Genomic DNA, 17,287 nt, shown 5'->3' on the forward strand with positions numbered 1-17,287 from the left:
AATTTGTGAAAGAACCTTTCATTGTTGGGCGCCCTTTGGTAAATATTTAACCATGATCAAATCTGCAGATTACACTGAAATTCAGGGGATATGGAGGATAGAACCCAAATACAAAATGAGCCAAAGAGAGATTGTATCTGATCTCTTCTATTACAACTAGAATTTAAAGGTAGGAAAGGATTAAAAGCAGTGGGTAAGTGGAAAAGGTTATGGGCAAGGAGGACAGTGAATAATAAGTATAGACAGAGAGCAATAAATACACAAATAAATAACTAAATATGCCTATGAAACAGGTAAATATACATATGAATTATATATCTATACACACATCTGCATTTCTATATAACATTGTACAACAGCTGTGTATGTGTATACATACAAAATTTTAAATAATGAAAATAAAGTTTGATGCTGGATGAGAATATTATAGAATCAATGGGTCTGGGTTCAAAATAATTAGAGAAATAACAGTTTGTCTTACTGCCTCTCTATTATTTCTTTTTCAGCATATTGTGTTTTTAGGATCCATTACTACCAGACATAGTGCTTACTACTGTGAGAACTCCCAGGCCACAAGACTTCAATGGGGAGTATTCATGGTAATACACATTATGGCTAGCAGTAAGTGTTTGCAGGTTCATGTCATTCGTTTATTCACTTTTGGGAGGGACCTACCTTATTGTATGCAAGAAAAGCACCCACTATGTTTTGGGTACTATAAATACATAGCCACAAAGCTCTAAAGTCGCTGCAGGGAAGGTGCGGGGCTGGGACTGAGCCAGGAGGTTGCCCACATCAGAGTCTCTCTCTTTTAAGAGCATATTTGAGAACCACTGGTCATCTTTGTATGTCATTTCTGACATTACCTCCATGAAAAAAGTATACTTGTTACCTACTGCTTAGTTGTATTCATCTTCTTTTTGACACATCATTATTGCTTGTTTTGGAAACAATCTGTGATGTCACTAACAGATGATTATGATTTCTGATGGGGAATACAGCACATGTATTTCTTTTAAACCAGGGGTTCTCAAACTTTTTTCTTCTGAGTCCACTCCAACATGCTATAAAAACTCTACGGCCCACCTGTGCCACAATAACTGGTTTTCTGCATATAAAACCAGGGCCAGCATTAGGGGGTAGCAAACAGGGCAGCTGCCTGGGGCCCCACGCCACAGGGGCTCCTGTGAAGCTACATTGCTCAGGCTTAGGCTTTAGCCCTGGGTGGCAGAGCTCAGGGCCCTCAGCTTCAGCCCCATGCAGTAGGGCTTCAGCTTTCTACCCTGGGACCCTGGATCCCAGCAAAGTTAATGCTGGCCCTGCTTGACGGCCCCCCTGAAACTTCCTCACGGCCCCCGACGGTGCCCCGGACTCCGGGTCGAGAGCCACTGTTCTAAACAACTGCCAGTGCTCTTGACAATAAAGGAAGAGAGAAGATAAATACATTGAACAAGTATCAGGTGAATTGTTCCTAATGAGACAGTTTTCAAAGTTTCCTCTGAGATCATAGTTGCTTATTAAGGGCCTGATCCTGCACCTGTTAATTCACTGGCAAAATTTGCATTGACTTCAATGAGAGTAGATCTGAGGCTCAAAAATGTTCCCAGTTTATTGCATATGTTGAACCTTAGAATTCTATTTATGGCACCTTAGAGGAATCAGACAGCCAAACAGAACAACACACAAAACTGAATACCAAGCACAATGCATAAAACTGAAATATGTTCATAAACAGTGACAGGCTGTGGGGAAATATGATGATACATTTAATAAAGAAGTACACACCATAGAAAATGTACAGCTATGTCTGTTTTTTATTTGAAAAGTTCCTGTAAATTTTATTGAATGGAATTAATAAAATGGTCCTAAAATAAATTTGATAACTTTGCACTTAACACAATCATAAAGCAGTATTTATTTAAATCTCTTCTAGCAAATGAAAAACAGGAGATGGCGTTTTAGTATAACTTGGGATCACCAAATCAAATGAAATCTCATCAATCTAGAAATATGAATTTCAAATAGATGATTTCTAGTAAAAATAAGTTATCTTTCTATAAAGTCATTTGTTGTAATCCTTTATGCCTTTTCTCCGTCACAAAGCCATAATGAGAACAACCTTATCCAAAGCCTTAGCAAAGATTAGCGTTCCAGGGTGACTTCAGAAATCAATCACTTCAATGATGAAAAAAATCCCATTGGAAAGACTAAGAGGCAACACAAACAGTGTGATTTGATGACCTAACATTAGGTATCAGAGTCCTAATTTGAAATGAACTGTAAGTACAATAAGAAAAGGAGTACTTGTGGCACCTTAGAGACTAACCAATTTGTTTGAGCATGAGCTTTCGTGAGCTACAGCTCACTTCATCGGATGCATGCCGTGGAAACTGCAGCAGACTTTATATATATGTATGGGGGTGGTGGGGGGGATGTGAGAAAACCTGGATTTGTGCTGGAAATGGCCCACCTTAATTATGCACATTGTAGGGAGAATGGTCACTTTGGATGAGCTATTACCAGCAGGATAGTGAGTTTGTGTGTGTGGTTTTTGGGAGGGGGGTGAGGGGGTGAGAGAACCTGGATTTGTGCAGGAAATGGCCCAACTTTATTATCATGCACATTGTGTAAAGATTTGTCACTTTGGATGGGCTATCACCAGCAGGAGAGTGAATTTGTGTGGGGGGGTGGAGGGTGAGAAAACCTGGATTTGTGCTGGAAATGGCCCACCTGATGATCACTTTAGATAAGCTATTACCAGCAGGACAGTGGGGTGGGAGGAGGTATTGTTTCAGATTCTCTGTGTATATATAAAGTCTGCTGCAGTTTCCACGGCATGCATCCGATGAAGTGAGCTGTAGCTCACGAAAGCTCATGCTCAAATAAATTGGTTAGTCTCTAAGGTGCCACAAGTACTCCTTTTCTTTTTGCGAATACAGACTAACACGGCTGTTACTCTGAAACCTGTAAGTACAATACTACAAATCTTAATTAACTTGCACACTACATGTAAAGTGCAATTGGCTATGGCAACATATTGGGCCAAACCCATATATAAACAACCGTCTGGAGCAGGTGGGCTGGATTACTGACAGATGCATGAGGGGGAAAAACAGGGGATGCATTCACTCCCACATCATGGGAGATACTCTGCCCCAAGGTATTTTCAGCTCAGTGGCTCCTGTGGGAGGTAGGGAGAATCCATGTAAAGACACACAACATTTGCATGTGTATATCTATATCTACACTGATTGCTTATTTCCGCTACTTATGGCAATAGCTCACAAGATGAAGAACCTTGACTGAACCATGAAAATGACCTGCTGGGCAAACTTATGACAACATGGTATTCTGGTATGTTGTGAACTGACTAGCTGCGTTTCTTGGCTGCCAAGCCTGGCTTGCTGCTTAGTGTCTTCTTTCTGATGTAAGCAAGATTTAAGCATTGCCAGATGCAAAATGTGTGGAAATCTCCTTATGTATGTCTTTTTCAATATGTTTTCGGTAGGGGCTCCAAAGATGAAGATATTTGAAGTAGAAAGGGAGTCTGAAATATGACACATCCATATAAATAAAATTCATTCCCTTGTAGAAATATTAATATAAAACCACTGCCTAAAGTTACAGGTTTCTAAACTCTCTCATTACTCTTAGTTTTATTTACTGACATGATATTAAATGTAATTGCATAGTAAGCAAAGAATATTTAAGTCTTTTTCCACCATACGTATCGCTATGGTTTGGTAGAAAAATTAATATTTCAAATGTTGTCTGTGGTGGTTAGAAGAGGAAGGAACCAAGGACTGTTGCTCTTTAGCTATTAGAGAAACAAGGTGGGTGAGGTAATATCTTTTATTGGACCAACTTCTGTTCGTGAGAGAGACAAGCTTTCAAGCTTACACCAAGCTCTTCTTCAGGTCTGGGAAATGTACACTGCGTACAGCTATTTAGCTATACCATATTTCTGATTTCTTTTGTTGTATATGCTGGTGACCTTTGGATTGTGATAATATCAAGCTCCGGTGACAACGAGGGCATATTATTTCCATTTTTCCATTTATTCATTTCCAATCTCAGTTCCAATCTCACCAACATAGTTCCTCCCCCAGTTCTATGTGTGAAAAAAATAATTTGTGCTCCAGTTTAGTTCTCAACTTTCATAAATCTATAAAAGCGTTCTGAACTTCTGGGTTTTTGAACAACAGCTTTTCATTTTCTCAAAATCTTTTACTTTAGCTTAGTTTAGGATAGTGGGCCCAGTCCTTCCAGAAGCCAAGATTCTCCTCCAAACACCCTTAAGTTGTCTGGACTCTAATGGGAGTTGATGTGCAAAGAACCTCACAGAATGCCCACCCCATTCAGGGACGGTTTGCTGGGATCAGCAACGGGTGAGACCATCCTTCTGTGCTCTGGGAGGATTTTCCTGTATTCTGAGTTTCATGTGGCTGCTCCCTATTTGTTCTTTGCCAGTCCCCTGCAGTACCAAATAGGACAATTTGTATGCTGTGGCTGGTGGCCAATAGCTCTGCTCCCTCTCTAGAAGGGACTGGGAGAGGGTTATTTACTGCAGGACTTTCCTGGTTCTCAGCATCATTTTGCTGAGCTGTCTCTTCCCCCGGCACTGGTTCCTGCACATCCTAGTTTGTTATTGCTATGACCAGGTGTCCTGTGGGCTTTCAATTTCACCTGACCACCTTTTAGGGGTTGAGAAAGGATTCTCCAGGACTACAGACTAGCCATTCAGTCTGGGATTTTCTATCTCCCCAGCACGGCCCAATCTTTTGAGGCTGGAGAACACTGTCCCTTTAACAGCTATGTATTTCTCCCAAACATTGCTGTTGGTCCAGGAACAATTAACATAATCCCATACCTGTGCATAAAGATGTGACAGGTAAAGGCCAGGTCCTGCAAATGACTTTGACTGGTTTGAACCTAAATATACGGACAGAATAAGGTACCTCTTGGGTTGCACATTAGTTACTCAAATGAGGACAAAGTAGTACATAGTTATGATATATGCCAACTCCTGCTGAAGTACTCATTGGGCAAGGCCCAGCAAGGCCTTTCCTGGGTGTATTGGTCTTGATGGCACAATAGTGACACCACACACTGGGTCAGTTTGCTGCAAGGGTGTTCCTTGGTTATGTTAAGTCGTTAATAATATTGTAACGCTTATTTAACTGCACTGTCTGTGTCTTATTTACTGCTGTGTCCATTGGGCTTGTCATGCAAGAATTCTCTGCAGCCAAGACAGCACATTAGTTTACCATTCTTTTTCACTACTGCATGGAGAAGGAGAAGATGGGTGGAGGTGAGGACGTGTCATATTACAGTCATTTATCATTTACTGGGATTTAGGAGAGAACAATATAGGATTCTGTCACACACAAAAACCTCCTTAATTTAGAGCTAAGGTTTTTGGGTGCAAATCTCCATCAACGTAATCACTTCAAATATAGGAAATCACCAGTTTCTTCCACACTTCTCTGTGCATAGTATTTCTCCTTCTAATATTAATTTCCCCTTTCTTCCACCAACCCTCATCAGTTGTTATATTACAATGTAAGTAATCAAGGAAAATAGGTTATCCTCTGGGAAAAAACCTCTCCCTTTTTCCATTCATTTTTTTGCAATAAAAATGATCATATTTCCAGTTAATATAATAAGACCTCTAAGTGCACTTTTTAAAGACAGAAATAATATCAGAAATAATATTAGTATTTTTTAAACTTTACTTACCAAAATTTCTTTATCACAGTATGAACTGAAGTCATTTGAAATAATTGCAGCATACTGAAGAAGCACTTTGTTGATAGTCTGGCGTGGAAAAGGAAATGTTTAATTGAGATACATAATCATGTAACAGTCTCTGAAGAATGGTAAGTAAAAATACAAAATAGTATTCAAGTGAAAGTAGAGGCTTGTTTTCAAAGCAGATAATATTTGTAAATGATAGAAAATTATCCTGGATTAAATTTACAAAATTTTAGTTTGCATTTGCTTAGAAAATTGGAAAGGTCACATTTTAAATCCCTTCACAATGGATAATGTTTCTTTTTTAATGGAATGTAATTTTCTATAACAGAAATACTTTGCATTTAGTTATACTGACATTGAGAAGTAAGAACATTGAGGGGCTCTAGTTTGTGCATTGTGCAACATGTACTAAGCAGAACATTAGTGATGCTCAAAATCCTCTAGGGTGACAACCTACAGATTAAAATGTAATGGAAAAATAAGAACCAAAGGAGCAATGTTTAAATATCAGCAATGTGAACGTAATCCTCAACAATCATGTGAATATGTACTTTGTTTACAGACTGAGAAAAGTGATGAAAGCACAGAATTATGTGTAAATACAAACTATTTCTTAGCCCTTGGCACTGTCATGGAATTTTAAAGCTTGCAAGACTGTGGCAATCCAAGTAGAAAGTTGGCCTTACACAATGTGTAAGCTTATCAAACAGCAGATCAATAAACCTAGAAAAAGCAGGTGGCTGATCCACCCCCAGCTGTTCAAACTTGCCTTCAAATATGATAGAGAAAATTACTTTTGGCCTTTACTTGAAGTATGATATTTCACTTGCACACAGCACCACATTTTCCAGATAGGTTTATTACAACTATAGTTAAGGCTCTATAACAAACCCTGCTTTTCAAGTATATCTACAGTGATCACCCTGTATTAGCAGTATTACCTCTACCTCCTTGTAGTTATTATTCTGGGAGCTAAGGGAAATACTGTAAATACTCAGGTGATATTATTTAATTATCTAAGGCAACTGGCAAGTCTTTAAGGGCGAACCCTGTAAACTCAGCTGTTAAATACCTGCAGAAGGTGAGAACTTGACATGCAAGGTCTCAGCAGTGGAGTCTATTTTCAAAGGAAAAAATGCTTAATCTTTGGCATTCAGAAAAATAAACTTGTTTATGGTCTAAAACTTGAGACTCAGCCATAGAACCCAGAAATAACCTTAGGTTAACAAACAAACAAACAATGGCAGGTGAATAGCACATGACGTAGTTTAACCACTTATGCTATTTTGAGAAACAAAATGAGCAAAATAATAATATCTGGCTCTTGCATAGTGCTTTTCATCAACAGATCTCAAAGTGCTTTACAAAGGAGACAACCATTATTATCCCATTTTAAAGATGGGGAAACTGAGGTACAAAGCGGTGAAATGACTTGCCCAAGGTCACCTAACAATGCAGTGGCAGCTGGATTTAGAATAGCATCTAAGTCTCCTGAATAGCACTTAAGTGTCCTGAATCCTGGTCCAGTTCTCTATCCACTAAGCCATGCTGCCTGCCTCCCCTTCCAAAGCAAAGCCTACAGCTGGGAGCTCTGGGGAGGAAAGACCTATGAGGATTCCCTCCTAGAGTTTCTCCCCCATCATACACTGCAAATAGGTCCCAGGACCCGCTCCCAAGCCCTGTAGATTCTGGAGGATCAGTTAGAAATGAGGGTCTTTGTCATAGCACTGGCTCTGGTCCCTGATGGCCTTGCTACCTGGCAATTCTATGGTATCTCTTTAACAAGTATAGAAGGTCATGTACTCTTCTGTACTGAGCTGATGATTGATGCTGTTGGGGTGGGGTAAGGTGGCTCAAAGTAAACTTTCCTCTCTCCAAACCTGGGGCTCTGGCTTTGGCCCTCCTGTCCCTACACATTCCTATCATGCATTCCCCATTCCTGACATTCCCCTTATATCAGAGGTTGGGGAAGTAAATGGTGTAAAGTCAGCTATGCCTGCTTTATGTCAGCTTAGGACATCCCCATTCTGGGGAATCTTTAGAAGCTCTTTTAGGCTGGTTAGGTCCCTTTAAGCTGCTCTGAAGATTCAAAAAGATCTTAGCAGGGGCCAAGGATCTGGTTCAAAATGTTGGAAGGATACTGTATAGCTAGAAATATTGTACAATAAAGTAAGTTAAGAAATCCTGGCTGATAGACCTTAAGCAGGGAGTATTTCTCACTGGTGAAATCTTAAAATGGAGAAAGAGAGGGCAGCACATAAGATCCCACAGAGAGCAGCACTTTTCAATGTATTCTTTAGCAATCCACAGAAAATGGAAATCGTTGATTTTAAGTGACATCAGAGAATGAGAGATGAACTGGCCGCACTGGGTCTTCAAGAAAAGCTCATAAATTCACCAAGCTTCCAAAACAGCCTAACAGAACAAACTATCCATCAGCAGGACCAACATGCCAATGAGGTGGCAGAGCAAGAAACAAAACAAACAAACTCTGGAGAGGCTTCAACCAACAATGCTTTGGTGCCAAAACTATGCAGAAGTAAGGCTCCAGATTTCTTCCAGTCATCTCAAAGACCTGACAGATCACTATATGTTTCACTGATGAATCCCTCTGAAATCTAAGTAGTGATTCAATGATTAACAAGAACACCAAAGTTGTCAAGACATTTGGTAACATATGCTTATATCTAGTTCTATTATAACTTGAAGTCCAGAGGAGATTAGAGTTCCTCAAACTGGGTGATCAATTAAGAGAAAATAAACTGGTCATTTCCCAAGAATAAAAACAAAATAACTTCTCTAAGGCTCCTGGTCTGCAACAGGGAATATGGGTTCTAAATAACATTAGAATGTTTTTAAGCACAATGACAACAGAACGTCGCTTTCTCTGAAACGTGGTCAAGATGCATTGGTTTTAATCTACCTTCGCAAATCTTCTCATTAAATGAGACAGTGCTTCAGGATTAGGACACTCCAGTTTCCTGATAATCTCGAAGCTTTGATTGAGTTGTGTGAAGACATCTACCACAGAGCAAGAGAAAAGGGCATGATCTGATGTTCGCTGGAACTAGAGGAGAATAAAGAGGGGGAGGGAACAAAAAACCCCATTAAAATGAGTTAACATTTGCAGATCCATGTTCTGACAATACAACAGTATTCACTGAATTTCTAACACTTCTAAAGCCATCCTAGAGCCAGAAAATGAAAATTTAAAAAAAATTGCTTTCACTTTTAAGGGCTGTAACACAGACAGTAATTTGATGTGTTCTTTTGTGCTCTTCTGGGAACAGAATGAAGCTTTACAAACTTCAGCAATAGTCCTGCACTGGGATCTGCTAGTGTAGATACTTATACTTGTATGGAGTCTCATTGGCTTCATTAACACTCCAAAGAATCTGTGCTACAGGGCTGCATTTCAGGACCAGGACATAAATATTTAGCCTTCTTTGGAGCTGTGCCACGAGTACCTGAATCTCTGCACAAAATATGTGGCATGGTATCCTGGTTCCACTGACGTCAACAGGAACACTCCAATTGGCTTCAACAGGGCCAGGATTTTACCCATGGTTTTTTTGGTCTGACAGCAATATAATCTTATGGAGTGTCGCTTGCAGCAAATGAGACTTGAATTTAATAACTTTAGATACTCCCCCTCCTAGCTGGAGAATGCTTTTACTATAGCAATATGGCATTGCTGTAGTGATATTTGTATCCTTGCACTGCATGAATAAACATGCGATAAAGATATTTTCCTATAAAAATATTCATCCAAACGGGTGCTCAGCTGAAAGGTCTGTATAAACCAATGCAGAAACTATAGAAAGGAACCTCTGAAGGCCTGACACCTCACAGATTAAACGTAGCAGCTGCTGGACAGTGCAAAGCAGCACTAAGCACTAGACTAGGGCAAGCAACTAAGTTCTACAACTGCAATTGGAAGTGGCACTTAGGTAGGTAAAAAATCATTCAGGAGTTGGAACCTGGCCGTGAGCATTGAAGGGTAAGTACTGGCCAGTAATGACTCTGCATAACGTGTGATATCTAATAAGGACACAGCATAAGGAGTGCCTATACTGTAGGGATATTGTAATACCAAATCTCTTTCCTGCAGTAATACAATTTTTTATAAAAAGGACTTACTCCATCTTTTTTGTCTCTTTCCAGTGCTCCATGAAGAAACTCCATTGAGACATCTTCATTTTCATCCAACCATTGAATGACAAAAGGCTCAAACCATCTAAAAATTACAACCATTGATGTTCCATGTTTGCCTTAAAATATTCATTTTATTCTGAATATACATAGAGTTATTGCTCTTTTATGACATTAAGGGACTTTAATATTGTGATTACATATAATATCAACCATTTGGATTTTGATCTGACTTCTAAACTGTCCTCATAATTGTTTCATTCATACATTATTGCATATGGTATGCTCTGGATTTGCATGTATAAACTCAGTTTTGGCATCTGCAAAAATGGAGTTTTGAAAGATGTCACACTCAGTATTAGAGTTGCAAATATGATCCTTTTATTTTGGCCAATTTTAATTATCAAATAGCATTACAATTTGTTATTTAACTGCTTTCACATCATAAGCATTAATTCTGCTAAAACATTAATTGCTATAAATGGGAATTGTATGTGCCTTTTGTGGAGAAGGGCTTGCCCCTTAGACAGTAACATTAAAATAAATACCAAATTTGTGTATATCTAGAGAACCAGCATATGGGCTGCATTAGTAGGAGCATTGCCAGCAGATCAAGGGAAGTGATTATTTCCCTCTATTCAGCACTGGTGAGGCCACATCTGGAGTATTGTGTCCAGTTTTGGACCCCCCACTACAGAGAGGATTTGGACAAATTGGAGAGAGTCCAGCGGAGGGCAACGAAAATGATTCGGGGGTTGGGGCACATGACTTACGAGGAGAGGATGAGGGAACTGGGCTTATTTAGTCTGCAGAAGAGAAGACTGAGGGGGGATTTGATAGCTGCTTTCAACTACCTGAAAGGGAGTTCCAAAGAGGATGGATCTAGACTGTTCCCAGGGGTGGCAGATGACAGAACAAGAAGCAATGGTCTCAAGTTGCAGTGGGGGAGGTCTAGGTTGGATATTAGGAAAAACTATTTCACTAGGAGGGTGGTGAAGCACTGGAATGGGTTACCTAGGGAGGTGGTGGAATCTCCATCTTTAGAGGTTTTTAAGGCCTGGCTTGACAAAGCACTGGCTGGGATGATTTAGTTGGGCTTGGTCCTTCTTTGAGCAGGGGATTGGACTAGATGACCTCCTGAGGTCCCTTCCAACCCTAATCTTCTATGATTCTATGAATATGTATATAAACATATGGGGCCCCATAATCCCCTCCCACAGTTGAAAGTATAGAAAGGAATTCTGAGCAAAGACAGCTTTAAAGGTTCTCTCCTAGAGTTCCTTTCTTATCAATTTATTGGGAGTTTCTCAATCCCACAGAATTGGCCATGAGATCTCCCTAGAAACCCTGTGGATCACCATGTAGCTCCTCGGGGAAGTGTAGGAGGCAAACAGTTCTAGCCCTGGGTGAGCCCTTCATCCTGGAAGCATTTTGAATCATACTACTAAGGGAGCTTTCAGGCTGTGGCTGCCCCTAAAGTCCTTGCAATGGGGGCTCTCAATAGCAAAGATAAAGAGGCTGTATTATCTTTTCTAAGGAATCTCTATGGGGCTGGAGGAGGATGATCTATTTCTCCTCTGTTTCCTCCCCAACCAAGCAGGATTGGGGACATCATGCACAGATCAAGGTGCATGTGCGTGTGAGCTTCTATTGTCTGATAATTAGAAAGTGTCTTTTATCAAGAATGATTCCACTGGTTTTTTGTTTTCTTAGCATACGTTTGGATTCTTACTAATAATGGGATGAGCTGGAGGTAGTTTTACTTTGGTAAAACCTCAGCTGTGGTATATTTTATTTGCCGTGTTGGATTTATGGTCTATGGAAACCAATGACAGACCCCAAACTTTCTGAGGCAAGTTATTGGAATTCTAAAAATCAGAAGACATAGGACCAAAAATGTGAAGTAACTGCAGCAAGAGAGAAGAAAAGAGAAGCAGCAGAAGAAAATTAGTCATATGGAATAAAACCTTTCATTGCTCTTATTGCCCATTAGTACTGTATCTTACTCCAGGTTTTGGAAAGAAATGACTATAATGACAAATAGCTAATACTGTTGCCATACCCACATTTTCTGCCATCCTCTGGCCTTAGGATTTTGCCATTTGTGAAACCCTTCTATTAAATACTATTGTTGAATAAACACATTAATCTGAAATGGTTAACAATTTTTAAAATATCTGGTATAACTTATTTTTGGGAATAAAGAATTAAGGGGAAAATGTGTGCAGAGTATAAAGAAAGGGTTATTAGTGCTGCTTAGCTTAAATGCACTCTGCTTTTAGTGTTATAATGGATAAATATTTAAAGAAAATAAAACTTAACAAGCAGAGCACAAACTCAGGGGAAATTCTCCCCACTACTTACAGAGAATACTCGGGCACTGCTTCCTGGAAGGCAGGGAGTTCTCGCACATACTCATTATAAAACCATTTCACTTTGAAGTGCAAATTCATATAATCTGTGCTCTTGCATAACCGCTGCTTTTCATGTTCTATAGAATAGAGAAAATAAAAACATTTCATAAACTTCTGATTGTAAATAACATTCTTGTGTCTCAATGCACTTTCTAACGTTAATAGCACTAGTGAAATAAATTATACAGTACTTGCATCTGAGGGCAAGTGGTCTAATTTCTCAGACAAACTCAGCACCCATAGTTTCAACTGTGGCTTCTCAGCATCCCTGGAAAATGTCAGGCCACAAATTATGTAAAACATTTTGAAGCCCCCCTATTTGTGAAGTAAAGAGAATACTTTCACAGAGTAAGCAGAATGCTGTAGTGTCTTGCAAAAGTGAAGAATGAAGATTCAATAAAAGAAGGAGAATATTCTAATAGTGTATATATCAAACTCTCTTCCCTTATTCTGATTCCTCTTAGAGTGGTATGAAGTGCACTGGAAAAGAAGATAGACAAAATATAAAAATATAGCCATGAGGTAAACAAATGAAAATAATAGCTAGCCATAACTATTGGAAAAGTCTGAAGAAGTGACTACTGTAGCTCTAAACAGATTACACTTATGGTGTGTACTTAAAAAGGAGTACTTGTGGCACCTTAGAGACTAACCGATTTATTTGAGCATAAGCTTTTGAGAGCTACAGCTCACTTCATCAGATGCATTCAGTGGAAAATACAGTGAAGAGATTTATATACACACAGAACATGACAAAATGGGTGTTACCATACTCACTGTAAGGAGAGTGATCACTTAAGATGAGCTATTACCAGCAGGAGAGAGGGGTAGCGGGAAGAAGACGACACCCCCACAACTCTTAATATATTTGATTTTTTTCATCCTCTGCACCACCAATTGAAGAGCCATTTTGATAGTGTTATTATTTAAAGTTTGGTGCCTCCACCTGCCTACATATTCCTATCCAGGGATGTAAGAGAGGGAAGTTTCTCCCAATACACAGAACAGCTAGAAGATGTATTTGACTCTGGTAGCAATTTTTGTCAGTATCTCAGTTGTGCAGAAATTATATTACAGTAGAGGAGTGGAATGGGGACACTGTTGCTTGTAAACTCCATTTACTTACAGCATTTCAATTTCATGAAAAACACAGGTAAAGTTGTGCCTTTCCAGGGATCACCTTACACTGGGCCCAGCAAGCAGGCTTTGCATGTGGCCATTTTCTATTTTTTTAAACCACATTCCAACTCTGTATTCAGATTTTGGAATAAAGGGCCTCTGTCTACAGATATTTTGGAAGTTTCAAAAATTCGGACACCTCCCCCTCCTTCCACCGTTTGAGGTAAATCAAAAAGTTTCACTTAGATTTTGAAGCTTTTTCATTTAAAATTTTTTAAAATAAAATTGAAGGAAAGTTCTAAATGAAAAGTGGTTTCAAACAGAAAATTCCAAATGTTTAGACTGAAACAATTAAGTGAAATGGATGCAAACTTGTGAAATGTTTTGGTTCACCTGAAACTGCATTTTTACTGTAAAAAAAAAAAATTTACCCAGCTCTACTTCCAACACCTGAGAATGTCACTACTTGATAGTTGCAAAAACTGTAATAATCCTAACTTTAGACATATGTAAAAGCTATTTTGAAGGCAATCCACTTTAGTAATAATGCTGATGTGTGGTCCACCTAAACAAGGGAATGCAAGAGAACACCAGGTGTGGGGGGGATGTGAAACTTTTTACTGTGGATGAAGGAACCATGAAATGCATTCCTTCAACTCCCACAAGCTGTGCACTGAAGGACTGTGCCATCAAACAAGGAGTCAGAGAATGAACAATTAGCTTATGGCAACTTCGTATATTGTCAAAATGTTTCCATTCCAAGGAATGGGTAAGAGCTTAAGATCATTACCGATATACTTCATGATGGATTTCATGTAAAATACTGACAAGCTGTAGTTATTAAAGGAAGGACAAGTTCCTTTTTATGAATAAAGCATGTACAAATTTCCTTTAAAAATAAACTCTGCAATTGCATAATATCCAAAGCTAGTACCTGTGTTCTGTTGCCTCAGGCAAACTAGCAAATCTCTGTGCCTACCAGCCCACAGTTTTCTGTCAATCGTATTTTGCTGTCCTAGACTACCACCCATAGCAGAGTGAGCCACTAGCAGTTACAAATCATCTAGTTATCCAGACAGTTCCCTATTTTTGCTCTACTTCTTTGCCACTGCAAAAATGTAGAAAACCTTAGAGTTTGATTTTTTTAAAACAAGCCAGAGAGAGAGAGATTTTTGTGTGTGACTTGACTTCATATTAACGTCCCTCCATACAGTTACCCAGCCAACACTTTAAAGATGAAAATAAAACAAACTAAAAAACGTTTCATTTGATGAATTGCAAAGACAGATTCAAACACAGACTCTTAACTGTTACTATGATTTCAGTGCTTATACTAACCCAACCATGATAAGCAAAATTGATGAGAATGTTAAGTGTTGGTTTCACACAGTCCAGTAGAGTTTAAATGATTCTTTAACATTTATTTAGTAGCCATATCTACTGCATATTTAATTTTGACAACTAAAATTCAAATCTCTCATTAAATTTACAAAATAAAACATTTAATTAGTTCCTTGAACTGCTGCATAATAATTTTGTATACAATTTCATCTCTGGAATGTAAATAAGCCTAACCTTCAGTGCTACGAATATTTTACCACAAGGATAAAAATGCTTCATAAAAATTATGTTGTCTAAAAACTATTTGTGAAGAGAACTCACTCCACCTTTTCTTGTATGTTCCCAAAGTTCCCTGAGGAAACTCACTGACACATCTTTGCACTAAGAAAACAATTTAAAAATGTATCTCAGTTTTTAAAAGGCATCATTGGCTCAATGAACGCTGGAAATGGAACAGCAGAAATCACCAGGAGCTCATCTCGCAATATGCAATAAAACAGTCAAAGGAAAGAAAGTCTTCAGATTCAGCAGGACAGATGCCTAGGGCACTAACAAATTCACGGTCCATTTTCGTCAATTTTACGGTTATAGGAGTTTAAAAATCATAAAATGTCATGATTTCAGCTATTTAAATCTGAAATTTCATGGTGGTGTAATTGTAATCCAAAAAGGATTTGCATGTGTGGGGAGGGGGAGGGGGTCCGCAAGGTTATTGTGGGGCGGGGGTCGTGGTACTGCTGCAGCAGCAGCAGAGCAGAAATACGGGTGGCATGGCATGGCATGGCATTACCACCCTTAGTTCTGCACTGCTGTTGATGGGGTGCTGCCTTTAGAGCTGGGCACCCGGCCAACAGCTGCCACTCTCTGGCCACCCAGCTCTGAAGTCAATGCAGAAGTTAGAGTGGCAATACTGCAATCCCCCTACAATAACCTTGCCACCCCCCTGCAACTCCCTTTTGGGTCAGGACCCCCAATTTGAGAAACATTGGTCCCTGCCCTGAAATCTGTATAGTGTAGGGTAAAAGCAGACAAAGGAGCAGATTTCATGGGGAGAGACCAGGTTTCACAGCCCGTGATGTGTTTTTCATGGCCATGAATTTGGTAGGGCCCTACAGATGCCAAATAAACACACTGGCATACACTGAAGGGAAGTGAGTCCCAGAGATGCCCTGCCTCTCCTTCTCTTGAAATTATACCAACAGATGGTCAGCTGTTCCATACTCACCAATCTTTGGTACTGTGATTAGATACAAACAGAAATGGGTCCAAGTCAAAAAGCATGGACATGGATCCAAACTTCCACAACATTTGTGTGTGTAGGTCCAGGGTGTTAATTGAGCCCATTATAGAGTAATGGCAGTAAAGTTTCAGACTAGGGGTCCAATTCATAAAGGTATTTAGGCATTTCAAATGCAAATAGGTACATAACCTGCTTTGTACACAATACTTAGGCACCTAACTGCCATTGAAACCTATTTTGATCTTTGGTACCTAAATACCTTTGTAAATCTGGTCCTAGATCTAAACTTCAACAAACTTCAAGATCTAGGCTCATTTTTCCATATACAACCAACAGACAGTCCCTTAGGTAGAAAATAAATCTACAGTTATTAAAATACTTTAAAGCTACCTTATGTCTTGAAAAATATACAAAAACTTTATTCAGCTTCATCTGTTCATAAAGGAATAATGCACCAAAAACATTCTTTCCCTGTCAAAATGAATAGATAAGCTTCTAAAATACAATTAAAGTAGTTTTCTTTGCAAATTATTTGATTGGGTCCTATGTGTATAAAAGCGTCCACTGCACCATTTCAATTATAAACAGTTACAGTGGAGAGCCTATTTTTTCATCTCACTACTGTTTGCTCCAATGGTGACTTCTGCTAAGTAACCTAATTAAACTCTCTTCTATTAACTGTACAGTAGCTTGAGTCTCAGGTTCTAAGTTAACATAATAAAAGCAGAAAAAAAACAGGAGAAATGCTGAGCTATTTTACAAATCTATTTTTTGCTAGAAGAAAAAAAACCATCAGAAGAATACAGAGTCCAAATTAAGATGTTTGTTTCTATTTTAGCCCTAGAACCTTGGGCAGTTTCAATAAGTACCATGTGAGATATCAAAAACTGATTGCAAAATGCACACAGTGAATTATTATATGAGAATTATACTGTAATGAATTTCAGTTAATGCCTGAGTACATCTATTGTACCTATCAAAGGACTGAAGATGTAGCTGCTAACACAGAGGCATCACATCACTTTAAGTAGAATACTGCCAGGATTCGATTAAGACAGACTGGAAGTCAGCACAGTCTGTTGGGCCTCTTGTGAATCTGGTCAGGATAGGCAGATAGTTTGGGGGAGGAAGAAGGTAGAAGAGGCCAGGAGACCTTGAGGAGAATTAGGGTCTTTTGCAGGCCTGCTAAAGGAAGGTTGGGTGGGATAAAGGCCTCTCAGTGGCAGTACATCTCATACATTCCAACTCCTTGTCTTTTGTCTTC

At 39.1% G+C, this 17,287-nt stretch overlaps 1 protein-coding gene across 4 annotated transcripts in view; it reads right to left on the reverse strand.

Annotated features, from left to right (window-relative positions):
- Positions 1–17,287, reverse strand: part of UNC13C (unc-13 homolog C) — a 433,277-nt gene that overhangs the window by 124,979 nt on the left and 291,011 nt on the right. For all 4 annotated transcript variants that reach the window (XM_073303829.1, XM_073303827.2, XM_073303826.2 and 1 more), the window contains exons 19-22: positions 12,274–12,400; positions 9,898–9,994; positions 8,681–8,824; positions 5,740–5,817 (exon numbers count right to left, since the gene is read on the reverse strand). In XM_073303829.1, the coding sequence (XP_073159930.1) occupies positions 5,740–5,817; positions 8,681–8,824; positions 9,898–9,994; positions 12,274–12,400 (446 nt within the window). The remainder of the gene's footprint in view (positions 1–5,739; positions 5,818–8,680; positions 8,825–9,897; positions 9,995–12,273; positions 12,401–17,287) is intronic.

This window comes from Lepidochelys kempii, chromosome 10 (assembly GCF_965140285.1).
Source record: "Lepidochelys kempii isolate rLepKem1 chromosome 10, rLepKem1.hap1, whole genome shotgun sequence".
NCBI lineage: Eukaryota > Metazoa > Chordata > Testudines > Cheloniidae > Lepidochelys > Lepidochelys kempii.